A 23,443-nucleotide genomic window follows, 5' to 3' on the forward strand; every position below is an offset into this window, starting at 1 on the left:
CACAGTGCTATCCACGCAGAGATAGAAAATGACAAAGTCTTTTGCAATTTATACAAAAGACTTTGTCATTTTCTATCTCGGCAAATGGGGTTCCTGTGATCGATGAATATATATATATATATATATATATATATATATATATATATATATGTCAGAAATCCTCTCTCGGTAGAAAAAGGGGAAGGGACACAGCGGGATTCATTCAGGGCATTTATTAAAGCAAAAGTCAGCATGACCGGTTTCGGTGTCAAGCATCTTCAGATGCCGGAGTTCGTGAAAGGTTGTTTTCTCAAGTTGATATAGAGCTCCTCCCATTGAGTAATGAGAGGCCCAGCTGCAGCACATACTTTCGCTGACGTCACAGTAGCCTCTACCTCGGACTGCTGATCCCGTCGTGCATTTCGTTGGTATCCGATGTGCCAGAGAGAAAATAACAACCCCCGAAGGTGCTGCAACAAATGTCCTTGGGTCCCCTACTTCCAAGCCCTCATATCCAAATGTCATCGAGGATGGAGTCGAAGGACAGCGCGGACGCCTCTCACCAGGAAAGTCCCAGTCCGCCATCTAGCAGCAGCTCCTCGATATCGCCGGTATGAAGGCGGGCTTGTGATAATCCGATACCTCGGAAACTTGAGGTTAGTTGCCTAACATCCTGTAAGTATCACGGCCCAAATAGGAAGGGTCTCTCCAAAAGTGCCACAGGAATGCACTTAAATATGTCAAATCCTCTCTCGGTAGAAAAAGGGAAGGGACACAGCGGGGTTCATTCAGAGCATTTGTTAAAGCAAAAGTCGGCATGACCGGTTTCAGCGTCAAGCCTCTTCAGATGCCGCAGTTCGTGAAAGGTTGTTTCCTCAAGTTGATATAGAGCTCCTCCCTTTGAGTAATGAGAGGTCCTGCTATATATATCTGGCTACATTCCTGAGAAAAATATCCAGGAATCTGCACAGTAAATCTGATTCCGGTCTGTAATTCACAACACTCTCCATGACCAGGCAAGTTAACGCCGTCTCCACGTCCTGCTTCAACAAACTCCAAATGCTCCGCAGGATATTCAAATGGATCCCTCCCGACACGAGAAAAACCGTCACCCGGCCCCTCATCACCAGCAGACTCGACTACGGGAATGCCCTCTACTCAGGAACAACAACCAAGCTCCTGAGACGACTACAACGAATCCAGAACGCCTCGGCACGACTGATCCTCAACGTCCCCCGACGCAGCCACATCACACCCCACTTGAGCGGCCTGCCCTGGCTCCCCGTCAACAAGAGGATCACCTTCAAACTCCTCATCCACGCACACAAAGCCCTACACTTGGCCAGACCTACATACCTCAACGACCGACTCAGCTTCCACACCCCCACTCGAAGCCTCCGTTCAGCCAACCTCTCCCTCGCCACAGTCCCTCTTATCCTGAAAACCACTGCTGGCGGCAGATCCTTCTCCTACCTCGCCGCCAAGACCTGGAACACTCTCTCCCACCAGCTTACGACAGACTCAGACCTGCTGGCCTTCAGAAGACTCCTTAAAACCTGGCTCTTCAATCAGTAGCGGCCCCCCTTCCCCCCAGCGTCTTGAGACCCTCACGGGTATGTAGTGCGCTTTATAAATGCAGTGATTGATTGATTGTAATCTCTGTTAGTTTCACCTGTCTGGGAATTATTGAGATGCCTGGTAATGGTAACCCCTGGGTACGTATATAACTCTATTATGGCCCACTCATTAACAGGGCTTAAATGAGGCTTATCAGTGTCTTCTTTGATTCTATTCTTTTGTGATCAGCACTCTGAAGTCCTCTAGGTTGTGTCCTGTGCTAGTGCCCTATGCTTGCCACCTGTTTCTTTTTGCCTTATCCTGTATTTTTGCAGCATGCATTCCATGACACACACTGCTGTCATTGGGCATGCTTTGCATTTCTTTGTACTCTAAGAAGAAATTGATGACTTCCCTATCTCTTGTCTTACCTGCAGTCTATATTCCTTATTGCATTACTTGTAGCAGTGTGATAATGCCACCTTCTCAGAGGTCTCCTGTTTCCTTGAGGTACCAACAAACGCATGCCTGTGCACCTGCTACTATTCCTTTTCCTATTTGGCCAAAACGTAGGTGCCTTATATTCTAGACTATCTTTTCTTATTCCTACTCTTATCCACTTTCCTTCCTCTACCACAGGCACATCTCCTTCAGTATACATGTGTGGTCTTCTCTAGGTCCTTGTTATTAAGTCTTATAAAAACAATGCATTCTTGTCTGTTATTTAAAATTTCCAAGCGAGAGGCATAGTCCTGGTCCTCTGATAGAATATAGAATTATCTTCCCAAAGAGTAATTGGTACAGTTTTAATGGGAGTGGGTATTTTCTCATAGACACATCAACAATTGGAGACAAGCATTGGCATAGCCAATAGGTCTCGCCTTTGGGACCTTGTAAGTGTTTAGCTAGACCTACTGATTTTGCCAATTATTGTAAGCTATGTTGTAAAGTATTGTGGCTGCTGCACAGCATCCTTATAAGTTACAATAAAAAAGTAATATAAGCATTTTTGTTACTTTATGTATCACCTAGAAGACATTGTGTACAACTGAAGACCTTCTTAAAAAAGTATTTATCATAAATAATGTTTGCATTTTGTTTGCCCTTGCATTAGTGGCAACTTCTTTCTGCATGTTGTAATGCTTGTTTGTTAAAGTGGGGGTGCTGTACTGATGCCTGGGTGGTGCAGCATAAATACAGCAGCCTTGCACATAAGTGACCATTGCTCTCTGACGTGAAGCCAAGGATTGGATATGCATTCAGTATTAATACCTTTATCACCCACTGCTCTGTTTGAAATTCACACTCCCTGATAGCTGCATAAACAATAAAATTACAGAAACATCAGGAAAAAACAAATACATTTAGGGGATGTTTAATGGAACTGAATGTGAGTTGTAAACAAGCATTGCATTACAGATATGGATTATATAAAATGGATTTACCGTTCCTGTTGAGAAGCAAAACTGCATTTTTGTCTGTATATGGGTTTTCATGTTGCACTTGAATGCCTTTAATAACGGGCACTACTACTCAGATTTCACTCTCCCAACATGAGAAGGATGAAAATTCAAATCTGCCTCTCCAGGATTCATTTTGTCACCTGAGGTGCATTGAATATTTCTCATGGTGTTTTTAAGGCGCTGTGACATCCATGCAATCATCTCCACTAATACAGCTTATTAACTAATCTTTATTCTGGGACAAGTTGGCCCTGAAACTGTACTGAAGGGACTCAGGCCCCTTCCAGCCCCCTAGTGAACGTAAATGAGCTCTCCTAAACACCTGATCAGCTCATCATCAGCAGTTAATGCTTTGACTTTAAAAGTGCTGCGATATGCACTCTTTATTCTGACACAACACAGTTGTCTCTCCTTTGCACAGAGAAGTTTCAGTTCTTAAGAGGAGACATTGTATAAGTGCGGGTACTTAGTAGATGTGAGTGCCGGTACCTTTAAGGCACTGTTCCCTACTGATAAGGTAAACAAAGATAGAAAAGCCATGTTAAAAATGATCTAAAACGATTTTAAAAGATACTCTATGTCAATATAATTCCAGCTTTTCACAGAACCTTTAAACAATAAACCCCATTCCAACCCTGCCAGCTACCATTGATCTTTGAAAGTACTGGCATTGGGAGGGTTGGGCAGGTCACGATAGCAGCAAGGAGGATTTGGACAAATAAAGGTATTTTCTCTGACAATTGGAGCAAGGCACTGTTTCTCCTGGGGCCTGTAGAGGTGGGGGCAGAGGCAGGTGCATGCTGCAGCAGGCTGGACAGAGAGGGGAACTTTATTGTTCTTCGTAATGAATGACTTCTCTGGCTTGGTGTGATGGGGGAGGGCTCCTGTCTTCCTGCAGGATTGTTGATGCTTCAGTCCATCTGTGTCAATCAAATTGCAGTTGTGGTGGTAAGAGGAAAGGAAAACCCTGAGTAAACTGCAGTTTATAAAGGGATTTCTCCTGTAGCACACCACTACGCCATTTATTCATTGTGTACGTCACAACCTCCGAAGTGCTTTAATCGCATCTAGATTATACATGAATAAACCAGCGTGATTAATATCAAAACGCTGCACGGATTGTGGACAAAGGCGCCTGATCTTTAAATGGTGGCTTCCTGTTTACTGCAATGAAATAACTGCTGCTAAATGAAAAATGTATTGTAGAATGCAACATGTAAAAGGGAAAACATTACTGTTCATGATTGCTGGGCAGGCGCCTGACGAGATTTACAGGCATGTTAACACTCGAGCAGCTGAGCGTGAGGAGAGCCTTCCCACGCCACTGTATAAACAGACAAGCACAGCCACGCCAAGTAAAAACAGATGGCCTCTGCGCGTCGCTGCTGGCTCCCGAGACCAAAACATTTCTCCAAAAGCTAGGACATCCACACTCATTTGGGCAATTGCATGCTAAAGCCAGACGCAAAGGCCAATAGCGTGTAAACACCACACGCACAAGCTTGCACAAAAGCTGATGTGCTTGGAAGTGGCCGATTTCCTAGAGCAGCGCATGTGCTGCTCTAGGCTCGACCTAAAAAACCAGCATGAATATATTTCAGCTGAGACTTGATATCCAGGCGGGAATATTTGCAATCCGATAGAAGCCTAATAAGACTAAGATTTAAACAATATATTCCTCAAAAAGACATTGATTTCAGGCAGAAAATGTAAGCAGAAGTTTCAGACTGACATAGATATGGGCTGAGGGTATTTATCTACTCTCTTTACCAGTACTGTGTAGTTTGCTTGTTATAAGTCAGTTTTCATTGGACAGTTGTGCAAACAGAAAGATTACTTTTACTTTCAAAAGTCCAAACATTTACCACTACTCTGAACTCTGTGCTTGCTAGGACAAGCGTTTTCTGATTTTTTAAGAACATTTCTTCAATATGTCTGAATACGAACTTCCACAATTGGCCTGCTGGAGGTATGGGATGGTCGGTCCACTGGAAGATATACTGAAAGCTTGTAAAGCAGTGCATCTAGCTTTAAGGGTAAGAATATATTTAACATAACCCTTATATTGCTTGGGTGATTATCAGAAATTGGTAAGGACACAAAGATGGCAAAATGGCCGTGATGGATTTTGGTTCCAGACAAGTTCCACTTCAATGACAAACATGAAGAGTGTCTTGCCAGCTAGAGTGTAGGTGTGGATGAATACAAAGCTTGATGGAGAACCCCAGTGTTTTTTCTTTCTGCAGTAGAAAGCTGCTTCCACTGTGCCAGTGATACACAGACCTTTGAGATGATGCTGGTGTACCCAAGCCTTGCACTCCCTAAGAGACCCCAATGCAGTCTGTAGCAGCAAAATGTATACTTCCAACAACATTTCGAGACCTATTCATAACAATCCAGGCATTGTTAAGACCCACAAATATTTACAGGTTTACTAAATGAGGTTTGTGTAACTCAACTATATTTTCTGGTCAGTCTGGGATCTGAATCTCAATCAGAAACACATGGAAGGGTTCGGGATTGCCACCCAAATTTAGGCTTGAGAGTGCAGCTCTATGCAGGACATATTCTGAACACTTCTTTAAAATATATGTAGCGTGGGCTTTGGCTCCACCCAAAAGGGTATTACTGTCTCATCTCATGCCATTGGCTATTTGGACTATCCTTCCGCCTTCTATGAAGTGTTTCTATTTGAATGCATCAGGGACTATTTTACACTTCAAAATAACACTAAATCATCACGCTTTGTGTAACATTCAATTATTTATCTCTTAAATAATTCTATACCGAAAGCGTTCCTTTTTATTTATTTTCTCTGCAGCCTAGGCAACAATAATAGGACTGTTTGCATGGATTGGCAAATTAAAGCCAGATCTTGCAGATTCTTCATATCATCTCCTGCTGTGAAATACCGTTTTTTAAATTTTCTTTTACACTAAGCATGTCCCTGTCTCCAGGAGTTACTGCCACCCTGACTCTGAGCTCCCAATCACAGTCCTTTAAGGAAATAGTAACAGTGCAATATCTGAAACTATATGTAGCAGTAGAAGGTATTCCGATTAACAGCTTTATTTAATCAAAAATAGGAAAGCAGCATTTGCTGTGCGCTTTTTCCCCGGGCCAGCTGACGGTCTGTTAAGTAAGAAAAAAAAAGATATCTTCTGTTACTATCTGGGTTTTCGCTGCAGTTTGTATTCTGCATATGATATCCAAGCATGAGAAACACTGTTCGTATACAGAAGCCGCCAATCGTCTGTCCTTTATTTTTACAGAATTAAAACAAGAATCACCATAGACAAGCACTATTACTTTGATTTAAACGGACACATGTATGAGGCAGATCCATGTCAGACTGAAATATAAACAATTAGCCTTTCAATTACACAACAAAGCACATTTTTAAACATACTATAAATACTGGGATAAATTAATTGTGGTATGTAAAATTAAAACTACGCCAGCAAAGTGTTGCTCTTCATAAAGTTTATACTTAACACAACTTCTTCTACTGTGTCCCACCACCAAAAAATTTACTTGTTCAAAAAAAAAAACAATACGAACTAAATGACTGCCAGGGGATGCCGATAATGGTTTAATTTTGAAATATAATTTACTGCACAAAGAATAAGGCGCTGAGGTTGTCACAGGTAGAAACAATTCAAACGTACACTGTCCTAGCGAGTCACAATTTAATTACATTATGATTCACATTTATTAGTTGGAAATATTTTCCCTGTAACATGATTTACTCTGTCTACTACAATAAAACCACATCAACAAGAACATTTCACGGGTTTGTCTCGTCTTTGATCGAAGATTTCTAGCAGTTCTAAAAATACATATACAACTTCTGAAATACATATGTATATACAGATATACTTTTTTAAATTCTTCCAATTCTTAACTGCAGGATTAGTTTTTTTTTTAACCACCCTCAAAATTTATTTTAGTACATCATACACTTCACAGATATGTTATTGTTTAACTGAAAGGGCTGCACCTGTGGGAGAATTGTACCTTATCAGCGAAGTGCTGGATGATAAACGCTCTGTTCGACATTCTTGGCTTCTCAAATAGGGGATTCTTCTCTAAGTAGTTATTGTAGAGCTTCTGGAGCCAATTATGGTCAGTCCCCTGCGGTAACTAAAATTAAATAAAAATATAATCATATGTCTTACACAACTATTATCATTATGCTGCAGGAAAATGCATCGGACCCCGTACACAAATGTTTTTACACAGCTAAAGGGTTTTAAGTGGTATCCAGATGCACTAATTTTTCGTTGCCATCAGAGTACCCAAATATGGATTTACATAACCATTATTGTGGAATTCTACTATACCGACGTGCACTTGCCATTGTGGTAAATTCCCACCATCATAAATTCAGAATTAGGGTCAGGACAGTGGCCCTTTTATTGGGACACACCTGCCTATTTGGCTCAACAGCCACTAACTAATCCATTTGTAATGTATGCAAAAGTACTCCAGAGAAAGGAGGAGACAATGACCTTTCCAGGTTGGTAAGGGCTGGGACCACCTCCTTATTTAGAGCACAGTTTCTCCACTGATATACAAACATTGAAACAGTTAAATGTGCAAAAAGTTAAATGTGTAAATGCACAAATATGCATTTTTTTAAACACCTGTACTCGCTGCTTAGTGTAGGGTGATCACATTTTTCAGAACAAAAATTCAGGACAACAATTGACATAGAAACAGGACTAAATATTGACTCTGGCCAGCGCAGTGTCAACATTTACTGCTATTTCTATGTAAAGTGGCTGAGATATATTTATATATACATACATATATACATATACAAACATATATATATAAACATATATATATATATATATATATATATATATATATACATACATATATATATATATATATATATATGTATGGAAAGTTTAGAAACATTGATAGTATTTTTTCTGTTTCTAACCCATGTGATGGCACATTGCACTTTAAAAGGGTGATCAGCCCTCGTGACGTTGTCATGTGATCAAGGCTATCTCTAGCCGAAACGCGTCATGGCGGACTGGTGCGGGCTAAAATACTAAAATAAAAATATTTGCACCAAACTACGGGTCTTGCTGGTTCCTGTGTCTTCAGATCGGCTGAATGCTGTGAGTTGTCTAAGGAGCGCCACGTACCTCATATATATATATATATATATATATATATATATATATATATATATATATATATATATATAAAAGCAGTCCTAGTCCCGTCCGATAATGGCGGAACCAAAAGGTCAAGACCTCAAAAGCCTCACGCCCAGCAGAAAGAAATAGCCTAAAAATAATCAGGAATCCAAGAATGGATAGCAGGGAAGACGATTTATTAAATAAGGATGATGCGTTTCGCTCCACACGAGAGCTTGTTCACACAGCGCGTCAGGAACAAACAAAGCATATAAATAGTCACAATAAACAAAGGACAATCAAAAGTGACCAATGGTGAACGCCTTCTCAATATAGGTAACATGGTGAAAAGACTCAATAACTAACCAGTGCTCAAAAAAATAATAACGTGTAAACCATAAAAAACGTGTAAAGCAGTTCATAAAACCAGGTTCATTCATCAAACGATAATATGCTCAATAAAACTAACAGAAGTATATTCTGAATGGAAAAAGTGAAAAATCAATACATGGACATAATGCATTGTATGTACAGCATGTGAAACCACTAGCTAGAATATGAGTGGATATCTGCAATTCATTCAAACAAATAATGACATAGTGCCATAAAAAACGCAGAAAGCATGGCTATTTACAACGTACAAAAACTGCCATGTACTAGAATAGATGGTAATGAAATAACCGATATGATGGAATTAATTGACATGATGACCTTAAACATTGCTATTTACACTATATATAAAAAATCAATGATAATGAAAAAGAACAAGTAATATCAGGTTGAACGTAAAATTCAAATAATGTGAGAAAGCAAATAATGGAAGAAATGAGAAAGAAAATAGAATAAGAGAAAAGATAAGAGAGCCACAGCTAGAAAGCAAAATAGAAATGACAGGAGAATAATTATACAATTCATGTAAACCTGACATCTGGTGTACCACAATTAACTAACCAAACATTTGATTGTAATGAAGTAGGGTATACACCAGAAAAGGATATATATATATACATACTAGAGGCAACCAAGCGGCCAACTAGGAGGTGAAAACCTAGATCACATCAGAAGACTTAATGAAAAACAAAATCCTAGTAATGCATCAACAGTTCATAAAAAATTACTAAGATCCTCAGTAAGGTTCAGCCCATTAGGGGCCTTAGTATCTAAGGCAAGAATCAAATGTGATTCTCTCTGCAAGCTTCATTCGATCACCCCCCCGGCCGGGTTGGGGTATCGAGCATAGAACTGTATATTCAAGATCCTTGAGTTTTTTATCATGTACTGCGCGGAAGTGTCTAGCGACAGGATAACTGTTATCGCTATCAACAATAGCACGAATGTGCTGCAAAATCCGTTGGTACACCGGAAGTTTAGCACTTCCGATGTACTCAAGATTACAGGTACACTTCAATTTGTATACAACATATTCAGATCTGCACGTGAGATGTTCACGAATGGGAATGGGTGTGGAACTGAACGCAGTGACATAGTGTGTACTGTTCTTGGCAAAGGTACAAGCTCGACAAGATGCACATCTGAAAAAGCCAGTTTTTGTTGTAAGGCTTTTTTTGAGCGGTCCCTCTGGCATGGGTCTGTCAAGAGCATCACGCATCGTGGGCGCCCTTCTGAATGTGATGTTGGGAGTGCTGGGAAGCAGTGGCCCAAGAATTACATCAGTTAGAATGATAGGCCATTCAGAAGAGATGATACGCCTGATTTTGCGCTCCTGAATACTGTAATTGGTTATCAGACGTACACTACACTCTGTGGAAGAAATGTTTGGAACCTTAGGTCCTAGTAGTGTTTTGCGCTCAAATGTTCAGGCTTTGTGAAGGGCTTTCTCCAAAATAGACTCAGAATAGCCCCTATTCATGAATCGATGTTTAGATTCACTTAGGCACCTGTCGAGAGAATCTTTGTCGCTGCAGATCCTGCAAATACGTATGAACTCTCCATAGGGGATGCTGCAGATTGTATGGGCAGGATGGGCACTACGGGCATGCAAAATTGCATTACCCGCGGTGGCCTTTCTGTGCAGACGGGTTTCAATTTTATTGTCCTTAATGAAAATATTAACATCCAAAAATTCTGCTGCATCAGTGGTGACAGTGGAAGTGAATTTAAGGTTGAAAACATTAGCATTCAACTCAGTGACAAATGCATTTGCTTCATCTGATGACCCTTTCCAGATTATACAGACATCATCTATAAAGCGCCAATAGTGCACAATATTAGATAGCCAGTGTCGGTGTGTATATATATATATTATACACAGAAAGGTTGCCCTTGAAAGTCGCCACACACGGAGGGGTATAAACACAGAACGCCACAGGTAGCAGAGTTGATCAGCATGCCACAAGCCTTCCAAACATGCCATACGCGTTTCGAGCATCTGCATGCTCTTGTTCACTGGCTGCAATGTGGAGGAAAAGACGGGCTGATGGGAACAACTGTTTTTAATGATAACAAGCCCCGCCTCAGTGGGCGTCACAAACTAAGGCATTATGGTCAAAGTAGTTTGTGTAAGCTCCCTCCATCAATCCAAGTGGGCACCGCTACCTCCATCATCATATAAATGTCAAACCCGATTGGGTAGAAAGAATTGTACGCACTGCTGCCATCTTGCCAATATGTACCTGTGGCTGAGGCCTCCTCCGTTCCCATCGGTGTCCGTGTAACAAACACACAGGATCCGCCCAAGTAGCGGCGGGGAGACTTCGCGACCGGACCACAAAGTTGGTCTTGTGGCAGCGTCTGGGGATGCTTCACATTACAGAGGCTTGAGGGAGCGCTGGGAAAGTGTTACTTTGGAGCATGTTCGGCAAAGACTTTTTCCTCACCCACTGTGGATTAATTAGTCGGAATCAATGGCAGCGCCTCGCAGCTCACTCGAGGAGGACTCTGCGGCACTACAGAGGCCAGCAGGCAGCGCGCCTGTGAACTCCTACTGGGGCGGGCCTCATTAGGACACCAGGTGCTGCATAAAAATGGGAGGCGCTACTTAATGACTGTTATGCCCATGAATAAGTGCAGGGTGCACGAAACGCGTCGGGCTTTGAAGACTGTTGGAGGGGTCCTGATGTCATGCTGCAGCCTTTCCCAAATAAAAGCGGAGAAAACATAACTCTTGCGTGTGGCTTCCTTAAGAGGGCAACTTCAATTTTTGGATTTAAAATGGCCTAGCTCGGTCGTAAGGATGCTCCGCCACAAAGTTGGTCTCGTTGCAGCGTCTGGGGATGCTTCACATTACAGAGGCTTGAGGGAGCGCTGGGAAAGTGTTACTTTGGAGCATGTTCGGCAAAGACTTTTTCCTCACCCACTGTGGATTAATTAGTCGGAATCAATGGCAGCGCCTCGCAGCTCACTCGAGAAGGACTCTGCGGCACTACAGAGGCCAGCAGGCAGCGCAACTGTGAACTCCCACTGGGGCGGGCCTCATTAGGACACCAGGTGCTGCATAAAAAAGGGAGGCGCTACTTAATGACTGTTATGCCCATGAATAAGTGCAGGGTGCACGAAACGCGCCGGGCTTTGAAGACTGTTGGAGGGGTCCTGATGTCATGCTGCAGCCTTTCCCAAATAAAAGCGGAGAAAACATACCTCTTGCGTGTGGCTTCCTTAAGAGGGCAACTTCAATTTTTGGATTTAAAACGGCCTAGCTCGGTCGTAAGGAAGCTCCGCCACAAAGTTGGTCTCGTGGCAGCGTCTGGGGATGCTTCACATTACAGAGGCTTGAGGGAGCGCTGGGAAAGTGTTACTTTGGAGCATGTTCGGCAAAGACTTTTTCCTCACCCACTGTGGATTAATTAGTCGGAATCAATGGCAGCGCCTCGCAGCTCACTCGAGAAGGACTCTGCGGCACTACAGAGGCCAGCAGGCAGCGCGCCTGTGAACTCCCACTGGGGCGGGCCTCATTAGGACACCAGGTGCTGCATAAAAATGGGAGGCGCTACTTGATGACTGTTATGCCCATGAATAAGTGCAGGGTGCACGAAACGCGTCGGGCTTTGAAGACTGTTGGAGGGGTCCTGATGTCATGCTGCAGCCTTTCCCAAATAAAAGCGGAGAGAACATACCTCTTGCGTGTGGCTTCATTAAGAGGGCAACTTCAATTTTTGTATTTAAAACGGCCTAGCTCGGTCGTAAGGAACCTCCGCCACAAAGTTGGTCTTGTGGCAGCGTCTAGGGATGCTTCACATTACAGAGGCTTGAGGGAGCGCTGGGAAAGTGTTACTTTGGAGCATGTTCGGCAAAGACTTTTTACTCACCCACTGTGGATTAATTAGTCGGAATCAATGGCAGCGCCTCGCAGCTCACTCGAGAAGGACTCTGCGGCACTACAGAGGCCAGCAGGCAGCGCGCCTGTGAACTCCCACTGGGGCGGGCCTCATTAGGACACCAGGTGCTGCATAAAAATGGGAGGGGCTACTTAATGACTGTTATGCCCATGAATAAGTGCAGGGTGCACGAAACGCGTCGGGCTTTGAAGACTGTTGGAGGGGTACTGATGTCATGCTGCAGCCTTTCCCAAATAAAAGCGGAGATATATATATATATAGATATATATATATATATAGATATATATATATATATATATATATATATATATATATATTACCTACTGGCGGTCGCCAGTAGGTATATATAGTTAGGATTTTTTCTCTATGGGATTTCTGAAAATTCTATGTCTAATAACTTTGGCGTTTGTGGACGGAATTGGCTGAAATATTCAGGAAAATGGAACATTTTGTTTCTGAGCAGCCCCTGACAATTTGGGGGGGTTTCATCAAGGGGGGGCCGAGAAAAAAGGGGGGTCCCAAAACGCATTTTTCCCATGTTAATTTCCATAGGGCGGTTGGCCTCACTTTTAGCTCGAACGGCTGAATGGATTTGCACGAAACTTGGCAAAATTGTAGGGACTGTTAGCCCGATGTGCCTTTGCTAGATCTCAATATATGTGCTCCAGTGGATTTTGAGTAATTTAGGTTCAAAAAAAGATATATATCTGGGCGGAGCCTAACCACACATCTGATCTGATTGGCTGTCAGCACTTCATCCAAGAAGTTTTGGCAGCCATATTGGGACCAATATACATGATAGCACCTCATTAAAAAGCATTGTAGTTAATAGAGGGTTTTAGGACTTTAGTTACATTATAAATCATTTGTTGATGGTACCATACTCGTTTTAGGAATTGTGGTGGGTTCTAAGGTGATTTTACCATGTGAAAAAACCTTCTGCTGTGATATCATGAATATTGTTTGAAAGAAAACTAATATCTCATGATTTTCCCACAGTGGTTTGGAAGGGGATCTATAAGCTAAACTGAAAGCATATTTTCTGTAAATTCACATTATCTTTCTCAGTCATGTGAAAATGAAGTCTGACATTCTCAGTAAAACATGTACATCCAACAAGGACAGAGACTGTCAGTTGATTCCTTTGTGTTCTACTGCAGCCTCCTAGAGTGTTCTAAAGAACAACTAGAGCGCTAACAGTCCTACTTATTACAAAGGTATGGCACACCTGAAGCCATCTTGATTGGAATAAAGTGGTAACTCTTAAAACATTTAATTTAAAAAGAAACATGAGGGGGTATATTTTGCCATAGAAAGTTTGATTAGTGCTGCAGAATGAAAAATTAGGGCACATTTTGAGTGACTTCTCAAATCCTTTTCTATTTCATTAAAACATTCTGGCATGCAGTCTCCCAAAATGGCCACCAGAGACAAAAGAGCCCAAATGTAGCCCGAATATCACCCAGATGTAGCCCAAGTATAGCCCAATGACAGAATGTCCCAGAGTGTTCTAAAGAACAACTAGAGCGCTAACAGTCCCACTTATTACAAAGGTATGGCACACCTGAAGCCATCTTGATTGGAATAAAGTGGTAACTCTTAAAACATTTAATTTAAAAAGAAACAACATGAGGGGGTATATTTTGCCATAGAAAGTATGATTAGTGCTGCAGAATGAAAAATTAGGGCACATTTTGAGTGACTTCTCAAATCCTTTTCTATTTCATTAAAACATTCTGACATGCAGTCTCCCAAAATGGCCACCAGAGACAAAAGAGCCCAAATGTAGCCCAAATATCACCCAGATGTAGCCCAAGTATAGCCCAATGACAGAATGTCCCAGAGTGTTCTAAAGAACAACTAGAGCGCTAACAGTCCTACTTATTACAAAGGTATAGCACACCTGGAGCCATCGTGATGGGAATAAAGTGGTAACTCTTAAAACATTTAATTTAAAAAGGAACAAAACGAGGGGGTATATTATGCAATAGAAGGTATTATTAGTGCTGCAGAAAGAAAAATTAGGGCACATTTTGAGTGACTTTTCAAATACTCTTCTATTTCATTAAAAAATTCTGACATGCAGTCTCCCAAAATGGCCACCAGAGACAAAAGAGCCCAAATGTAGCCCAAATATCACCCAGATGTAGCCCAAGTATAGCCCAATGACAGAATGTCCCAGAGTGTTCTAAAGAACAACTAGAGTGCTAACAGTCCTACTTATTACAAAGGTATGGCACACCTGAAGCCATCTTGATTGGAATAAAGTGGTAACTCTTAAAACATTTAATTTAAAAAGGAACAAAATGAGGGGGTATATGTTGCCATATGAATTATGATTAGTGCTGCAGAAAGAAAAATTAGGGCACATTTTGAGTGACTTCTCAAACCCTCTTCAATTTCATTAAAAAATTCTGACATACAGTCTCCCAAGATGGCCACCAGAGACAAAAGAGCCTAAATGTAGCCCAAATATCACCCAGATGTACCCCAACTATAGCCCAATGACAGAATGTCCCAGAGTGTTCTAAAGAACAACTAGAGCGCTAACAGTCTTACTTATGACAAAAGTATGGCACACCAGAAGCCATCTTGATTGGAATGAAGTGGTAAGTCTGAAAACACTCAATTTAAAAAGGAACAACATGAGGGGGTTAATTTTGCCATAGAAAGTATGATTAGTGCTTCAGAAAGAAAAATTAGGGATCATTTTGAGTGACTTCTCAAATCCTCTTCTATTTCATTAAAAAAATTCTGACATGCAGACTGAAACATGCACTTTGAATACCAGCAGCAGACGTCCCTGGTGAGCAGTAGCTTTACTACAGTGATCTAATGTGCAACTAGAGTGCTAACATTCAGAATTTATGGCAAATGTGTGACACATCTGAATGCCTTCTTGATGGAACCAAAGTAAACAAGCATTGAAAATGCAATAGATCTCGCCCTCGTTTAAGTTAAAGCCATTCTGTTTGTAATGAGGTGGCTTTTTAGCTTTGCTTTTATTAGTGTTTTTTCAACTTTCATGTAAATAACATGCATCTGTATGCATATAAGTATATGTATGCATGCATTTATGTTTGTATTTATATAGATATACAGATGATATATGTTTATATATGTATGTATATATATATATATTCACTGAAAAAACCATAGGCTATAGACCATATATAGTTAGGAATTAGCATTTACAAAACCTTGAAAATTCACTGAAAAAACCATAGGTTATAGACCATATATAGTTAGGAATTAGCATTTACAAAACCTTGAAAATTCACTGAAAAAACCATAGGTTATAGACCATATATAGTTAGGAATTCGCATTTACAAAACCTTATTTTACTCACACAAAACCATTGAAATTCCATATATAGTTAGTTGCACTAACTATATATCGCGCACCCGCAATCCACTGCTGATGATGTCACATATTACATCATTCATGACATGGTCAGTGGCATCACTGATGACATCACTGATGGCATCTCAAATGACATCACTGATGACATCACTGATGACAACATCCAGTGACTGTATGTTTCTGTAAAGTTAAAATATGTCTTACATATTGAAGAATGAGTGGATGTATAAGTGTCTGGATGAAGGATTTAGTAGGTGCATGACTGACTGTATGAGTGAGTGATTAAATGTGTCTCACTGAGTGCATGGGTTAGTGACTAAACTGTCTTAATTTGTGCATCATTATGTCTGTTGTTCTGTAAACTGTTGCATGTGTTGATAAGCAGCTATATGAGTAACTATATGGGTTATTGATTGGTTGCCCAAGTATTTGTATGGGAGACTGAGTGTGTGTGTGGCTGGGAGGTGTATGACTCTGTGCATAGATGTGTGAGCAGTTGATTCACTAGATGTATGGTTTCAAAAGTGCATGTGGAAACAGCTGTATGGGCGGTTGACTGTGTGCATGAGTGTATTGGTGAGTGAATGGATATCTCAGTGCTACATGTCAAAGTAAGTACATATGTAAAACACAGTACATGTGAGAGTTGACATATATAAATAACTGTGCATAAGAGCCAGTGAATGTGTGAGTGGCTGTATGGATCATTGTGAACTTGTATCAGGGATTGTATAAGAGAGTAAATATGTGTTAGTATATGTTTGAATAAGTAAAGTTTGTATAACTGTATAGTTGAGGAAATGGAGGTGTGATTGATTCTTTGCATGACTGACTAGGTGTGTGAGTAACTCCATGGATGAGTGACAGTCTGTGAGTGTCTGTTTACACTGATTGTATCTAAGATTATATTAGAGTCTGAAGAGGTTCATTGTATTATCACATGAATGATATCATCAGTGATGTGATCAGTAATGTCAAATGAGATGTCATCAGTGATGTCATCAGTGATGTCATTTGAGATGTCATCAGTGATGTCATTTGAGATGTCATCAGTGATGTCATCAGTGATGTCACTGACCATGTCATGAATGATGTAATATGTGACATCATCAGCAGTGGATTGCGGGTGCGCGACATATAGTTAGTGCAACTAACTATATATGGAATTTCAATGGTTTTGTGTGAGTAAAATAAGGTTTTGTAAATGCGAATTCCGAACTATATATGGTCTATAACCTACGGTTTTTTCAGTGAATATATATATATATATATATATATATATATATATATATATATATATATATATATATATATATATATATATATATACACACACACATTTCTTTTTTTACTGAAAAGAACAAAGGTTACAGGGACAGGATAGTTAGAAATAATCAATATTTTTTTTTAAAAGTAGAAATTCACTTAAAAAATACGGAGGTTATAGAGACATTATACTTAGAAAATAAAATGTTAAACAATCTAAGAAACGCAATAAAAAAACAAAGGTTGCAGGGACGTTATAGTTAGGTTCAGATTTTACACCAACAAAACCATAGAAATTCAGCAGTTATAGTTACCTGAGCTAAATATAACTTATGACCCTCAAAAATGCACTTCTTGTGACCTCATATCCTACATCATTCACGACAGTCAGTTATATCACTGATAACAACTCAAATGACATCACTGATGACATCATCTAGTGAGTGTAAGTGTTTAGTATAGATTTTGAGACTTAAAGATATATACCCGGTTACTGCAAAAGATAAATTAATTATTTCTGTACGACTAGTGGTACTACTTCTAACATGTTTTCTGATCTATAATCCCGTTTTTCAAGCAGGTGTACTATTTATCGGTAAACTAGCTTCTACAGTGACACTTCTCCACTGCTAGTGTACGATAGTGCCTTGCAACAGTCTAAGATGTTCATTGAGGCTTCACACCACAGTGATGGTTGAGTATAGTTCTGTTTTATGACATAGCTGCCAGTTTCCTGAGACCTTTCTCCTTGTGATGAATTACTGTAGCAGTAGATTGTAATATATGTCTGTTCACTAAAACCTTTCTCTGTGGTGATGGCTCAGTGTAGTAGACATTTACAACACTCACCTCAATACTCGCACTTTTGTCCAGGATAAATAATAATTTGACTAGTGGGCTGCGCTGTGGCACTTAGGAAGATCTTCTGGGCCCTCCTACTTGAATCTATTCTATTTTAATTACAATTTTTATTTTTCACATCTTTAAGTAACCCTTTAGCCTTGTTTTTGTTTACTTAGTCTCGGTTATTCAGTTTTGGATGTTAAGTTGCGGTTTTTGAGAATTTACAAGACGGAGAATTTTAAATCTACTTTCAACTTAGGATGGTGATGTCGCATACTTCTACGGCTGAACTAACTTGTTTCCTTTTATTGTTTTGTAGGAATCTAGGTAGATGAGATTGAGGATCTGCTCCTTGTTCACCACAAAATAAATATTATGCACCTTTGTGGACAGGTGTTCCAGTGTACAACCACCACTCCTAGGTATCCAGAGTCGACTGAGATAGCCTCCGTCACTATAATCACAGAATGTACAAATGTGGGTACAGATCAACTGAGAATCGAGACCTTTTAAATTTTAGCTTCCATGTATTGAACTGTACTTGTTCTGGTTATTTACTCATTGATAATGAGGTTTACTTTTGACTTATGGTACTATACCATAATTTGCCTTTAACTGAAACATGTTGATCGGATTGCACTTGGGTATTATACCTACATTGTGAAACGTTCCACTAGTCAGATAATCTTATCACCGATACGCCATTATGCTATGTGTTAGAACTGGGATTCCCTAGTTGGCTGAGGTAGGTACCTTAGACCAAGTAGGGACCCATGCTTCTACATATGGGATAGGAATGACACATTCTCAGATAACCCCTGCTCATCCGCTTGGTAGCTTGGCACGAGCATCTAGGCTTATCTTCAAGGCAAATGTGTAAAGTATTTGTAACCGCGCTCCCAGTGATCCAATGGTGACACTACAAACGGACTTCACAGGAGTTTCATTTACAAACAAGTATAAGTTTATATAAAAAGATATACGATAAGACCACACAATAAAAATCCAACATATGCGTATTTGTAATACACCTCCTGGCCAGTTATTAGGTTAGCCAGTTCTTTTAAGTTCTGGCTGTATTAATGAGCAATTCTAGGTGATCCTATGCAGTCCTAATGCAAGGCTATGCAGTTCGCAATGCTAGAATCAGGCATTTAGTAATGTAAAAATAATGCAGTTTTGATGCAAACTAATCCAATGCGTAATACAACCACCAGGCAGTTTGTTATGCAGAAATAATGCAATAATCAGGTAGTTCGTTCTGCAAACTAATGCAATGCATAATACAACAAGTAAGCAGTTTGTTATGCAGAAATTATGCAAAGCGTAATGCAACAATCAGGTGGTTCATTCTGCAAACTAATGCAATGTGTAATACAACAATCAGGTAGTTTGTTCTGCAGAAATAATGCAATGTGTAATGCAACAATCAGGCAGTTCATTCTGCAGAAATAATGCAATGCGTAATACAACAATCAGGTAGTTCATAATACAGAATTAATGTAATGTGTAATACACTCCAGCACCTATCACGGTGCTTCAGACAGTCTCTCCGCCTCTCTTACTGACTAGTGGTCAGTTTCCATCACATATGCCCCCAACACAGATCTGGTGTAAAACACAGTGCAGCTCCATGCTCCGGCCCCAGTTCTACCACTCCTTGGCACATACAGGCTCACGCTTCCAGAAGGGGAGAGGCCGGTAGCGTCTCTCTCCGAGCCCACTCCCCGCCCCAGGCGCCGACACCTCTTACTTGGTGGGTGGGACCTCGTTCTGCTCTCCATCTCTCGTGACTTGGGCCTCCGATGCAACTGGGTTTATTCTGGGCCAATTACGATAACGAAGATCTCAGGCTGCAAAAGGGCACACACGCACAGCATCGCCGAGACTCCCTTGAGCCTTGGGTGTACACGGTCACTGTCAGAATCAATCGTCACTTTCCCGGTGTAGGCAGGTCATTCCTGGGGTCCAGTGGAGGTCAGAAGGTCCAGTTTAAGAGAACTCCGCTCAGATGGAGCCAGCTGGTAGCCAGATGGTTCCGTTTGCGTAGGCTGTAAGTTATATCCTTTGTGGCGGAATTCTAATGTGGCGCTGCCTATTAGGAAGATGAGGTTAGCCCTCTAGTTTATTTTCTGCTTTGACCGTTTGAGGATTATCGTTCGCTCGCACCTGTGGTGCAGCACACTTCAACCGTTGTTTCTGTGGGAGAACCAGCGTATTGAGAAGTGCTCCTGACAGAAGTTTCTTTTCAGCAAGGATTCTTATCTCTTGCTACCAGTTTGAGTATCCAGCTTATCAAGCTTCAGTGAGGTCTGTAGAATTTTTGCTATATTCCTCCGCGAGGAGTCTCTGTATATCCAGGTACCACTGTTATTGGAACCTTAGCTCTTGGGTCTCAGGTCATCGTGTGCTCTACAGTGAAGATTGTAATAGAGACTATTTAGTTACCCTTGAAGAGATATCACGTTTCCTGAGAGCAGTAAGTTTGAAACGTAAAGACTTACTGGAATAGGGTTGCGCTTGCCTTAGCGTAATCTCTTGGATTAATCAACTAAGCAACTAATAGCTTACTAATAGCGTGCAGTAAATTATCATCTCTGCGCACTAATACCTATCATCAACTAACAGAGTTCAAGCTGAATAAAACGCTTATCTACAAGTAAATATATATATATATATACACATATATTAACGTCTTCGTTCCCACTAATGAAGCAGCGTCTTAAGAAAGAGTGACTAGAAGGTTACTACTGGAACTGTTATATTCAAGACAATTATTATTGCAAGAACATAATACCAATTTTGGTAGAGAGAGAGGCAAATTCCACTGAGTACACAGGGATAATTATAGTACATTGAATTGTTTGAAGTCCTAGGTTGTTTTGGGAGGGTTGGTCCGGAGTAATTTTGTCCTTTGTGGTTTTAGGTGCAGGAAGTCCTGTGCTGGGATATTCCAGAAGACATGCACCACAGTGGCAGACTCTCTTTTCTTCCAATTCCCCTTTCTCCCTCAGTACTGTGGCAGACTTACCTCTGTTCGCAGAGGTGTTTGGGAATTGAGAAATTTACATCAGCGTAGAGGAGTCCAGCCTTCGGTCCTCGTGTAAGATCAAGTCTGGTACATGCTTCTGACAGTCACAGGGCAATCCTCACAAAGGTCTCAGGTGGCACGAAGCACACGAACACAGCGTCGCTAAGACTTCATTGAGCCTCAGGTGCGCACGGTCACAGGGCAATCCTCACGAAGGTCTCAGGCTGCACAAAGCACACGCACACAGCGTCGCTGAGACTCACTTGGACAATAGGTGCACATGATCACAGGACAATCCTAACGAAGGGCTCTGGCTGCAAAAAGCGCACGCACACAGCCTCGCTTAGATTCACTTGGACTTCTGGTGCTCCCGATCACAGGGCAATACTTCCGATGGTCTTAGGCTGCAAAAAGCACACACACACAGCGTCGCTGAGACTCACTTGAACTTCTGGTGCCCACGATCACAGGGCAATTCTTCCGAGGGTCTCAGGCCGCAAAAAACACATGCACACAGCGTTGCTGAGACACACTTGAACTTCTGGTGCACACGATCACAGGGCAATTCTTCAGAGGGTCTCAGGCTGTAAAAAGCACCGCACACAGCATCTCTGAGACACACTTGAACCTCTGGTGTGGACGGTCACAGGGAAAGCCTCACGAAGGTCTCAGGATGCACAAAGCACACGCACACAGTGTCACTGATACTCACTTGGACGCTAGGTGCACACGATTACAGGACAATCCTACGAAGGGCCAAAAAGCACATGCACACAGTGTCGCTGAGATATGATTGGACTCCAGGTGCCCTGAATCACAGGGCACGGCTTACGAAGGTCTCAGGCTGCAAAAATCTCATGCACACAGCATCGCTGAGACACTTCTGGAATGTTTTGTGTTCCTGAGTTTTCACAACAGGGAGCCAGCTCACCTCGGGCCCTTGGGGGTAAGTTACTTCAGGACACAGCATCGCAAAGTCCTTTCAAGCAGGGGGAGACAGCATACAGCAAAGTCCCTTTAGCCTCTTCCTTGGTTAAAGCAGCAAACTGCAGGCCAGCCCCAGAATACACAGCAAGGGTAAGGCCTTTCCTTCAGTCTATTCATCTGTTTCTTCCTTGGCAGAGGTTCCTCTTGACCACAAAGTAGTTTTCAATCCTTTTCAGTCTTGATCAATCCAATTCCAATGTTGAGGGGTTTCAGCTCTGATAGATATACTCCTAAATGTCTTTGAAGTCTTTGTGTTCAGGGGGCACTGACCCCTGTCCAAGCCAGTCCTGGGTGTCTTCCTGCCAGTGACACCTTTCTTTGATAGTGGGGATCTGGATCCCTAATCACTCAGCAGGGAATGGAGCCATTGTTTTATGGCTGCAGCCCAGGCCTCTTCACCTCTAGGGACTACTCCTCCCCCAGACACTACAGACGCAGGTCAGCCTGTTGCTGTCCCACCTCCTCCTTTGGGTCAAGATATTCCCCAGGTCCTATCACTTTCAGATCCAGACAGTCAATCCACAACCAGGCAGAGACACACAGAAATGTTAAAGCACAAAAACCCAGCCACTTCTAAAAGAGTGCTTTCAAACACACAATGCAAACACTACCTTCACAAAAAGATGTGTTTGTTAATAATAATAATAATCTTTATTTGGATATAAAATAATATCCTTAAAAGGAGCACCAACAGCAATACACATTGTGAAGGCTAAAAAAAACATCAAGTAAACAACAGTGGATAGATACATTATTACATTGTGAGTTCAGGCATACTAAACTTCACCTCTCCATCTTAAGCCTTTGGGAGGATAGGCTAGAAACGTATTTCACAGCCTCCCCATTCTATCCTATGGGCAAGATGGCCTTTCAACAGTGAAAAACGAAATGGAGATAATTTCACTGTCAGGACAAGGTACACACCCCAGTACATGTCCTACCTTTCACATATACTGCACCCTGCCCAGGGGGCACCGTGGATTTCCCATAGGGGTATCTGATGTGCATAGTAAGGGAAGGGTAAGGCCTGGCAAGTGGGTGCACTTGTCAGGACAACATGGCAGTTTATCTAACTGAGCGCAGGCAATGCAGTGACAGGCCCTAGTTCTCTTTTTAAGGCTACTAGTGTGGGTGGCACAATTAGTGCTGCAGGCCCACTAGTTGCATTTGCATTACTAGCCCTGGCAAACATATTGCACTTTACTACGGACTTTACTAGTAAGGCAAACATACCAATCATGAAAACCCAATTACCATTACACTTTACACAGAGAGCACTCGCACTTTGACACTGATCAGCAGTGTTAAAGTGCCCAAAGCATCTAAGTTGGTCAAACGAAATCCATCACAGCATCAAAAATAGAGGATGTAGAGGCAAAACGTCAGGGGTAATCATGCCAAGAAATGCCACATCTAACACTATGCAATGATTGATTTGGCACAATTGTATGCATTCACACACAGAGTATAATTTAAGGTTCAGCAGACAACACTGAAATGTT

The 23,443-nt window shown here is 41.5% G+C and overlaps 1 protein-coding gene across 2 annotated transcripts in view; it reads right to left on the minus strand.

Moving 5' to 3' along the window:
• MYO5C (myosin VC) overlaps window positions 1-23,443 on the minus strand; it is a 971,652-nt gene that overhangs the window by 586,626 nt on the left and 361,583 nt on the right. For both annotated transcript variants that reach the window (XM_086958305.1, XM_086958306.1), the window contains exon 13: window positions 7,017-7,142. In XM_086958305.1, the coding sequence (XP_086814431.1) occupies window positions 7,017-7,142 (126 nt within the window). The remainder of the gene's footprint in view (window positions 1-7,016; window positions 7,143-23,443) is intronic.

This window comes from Lissotriton vulgaris, chromosome 2_1, assembly GCF_964263255.1.
Source record: "Lissotriton vulgaris chromosome 2_1, aLisVul1.2, whole genome shotgun sequence".
Taxonomy (NCBI): domain Eukaryota; kingdom Metazoa; phylum Chordata; class Amphibia; order Caudata; family Salamandridae; genus Lissotriton; species Lissotriton vulgaris.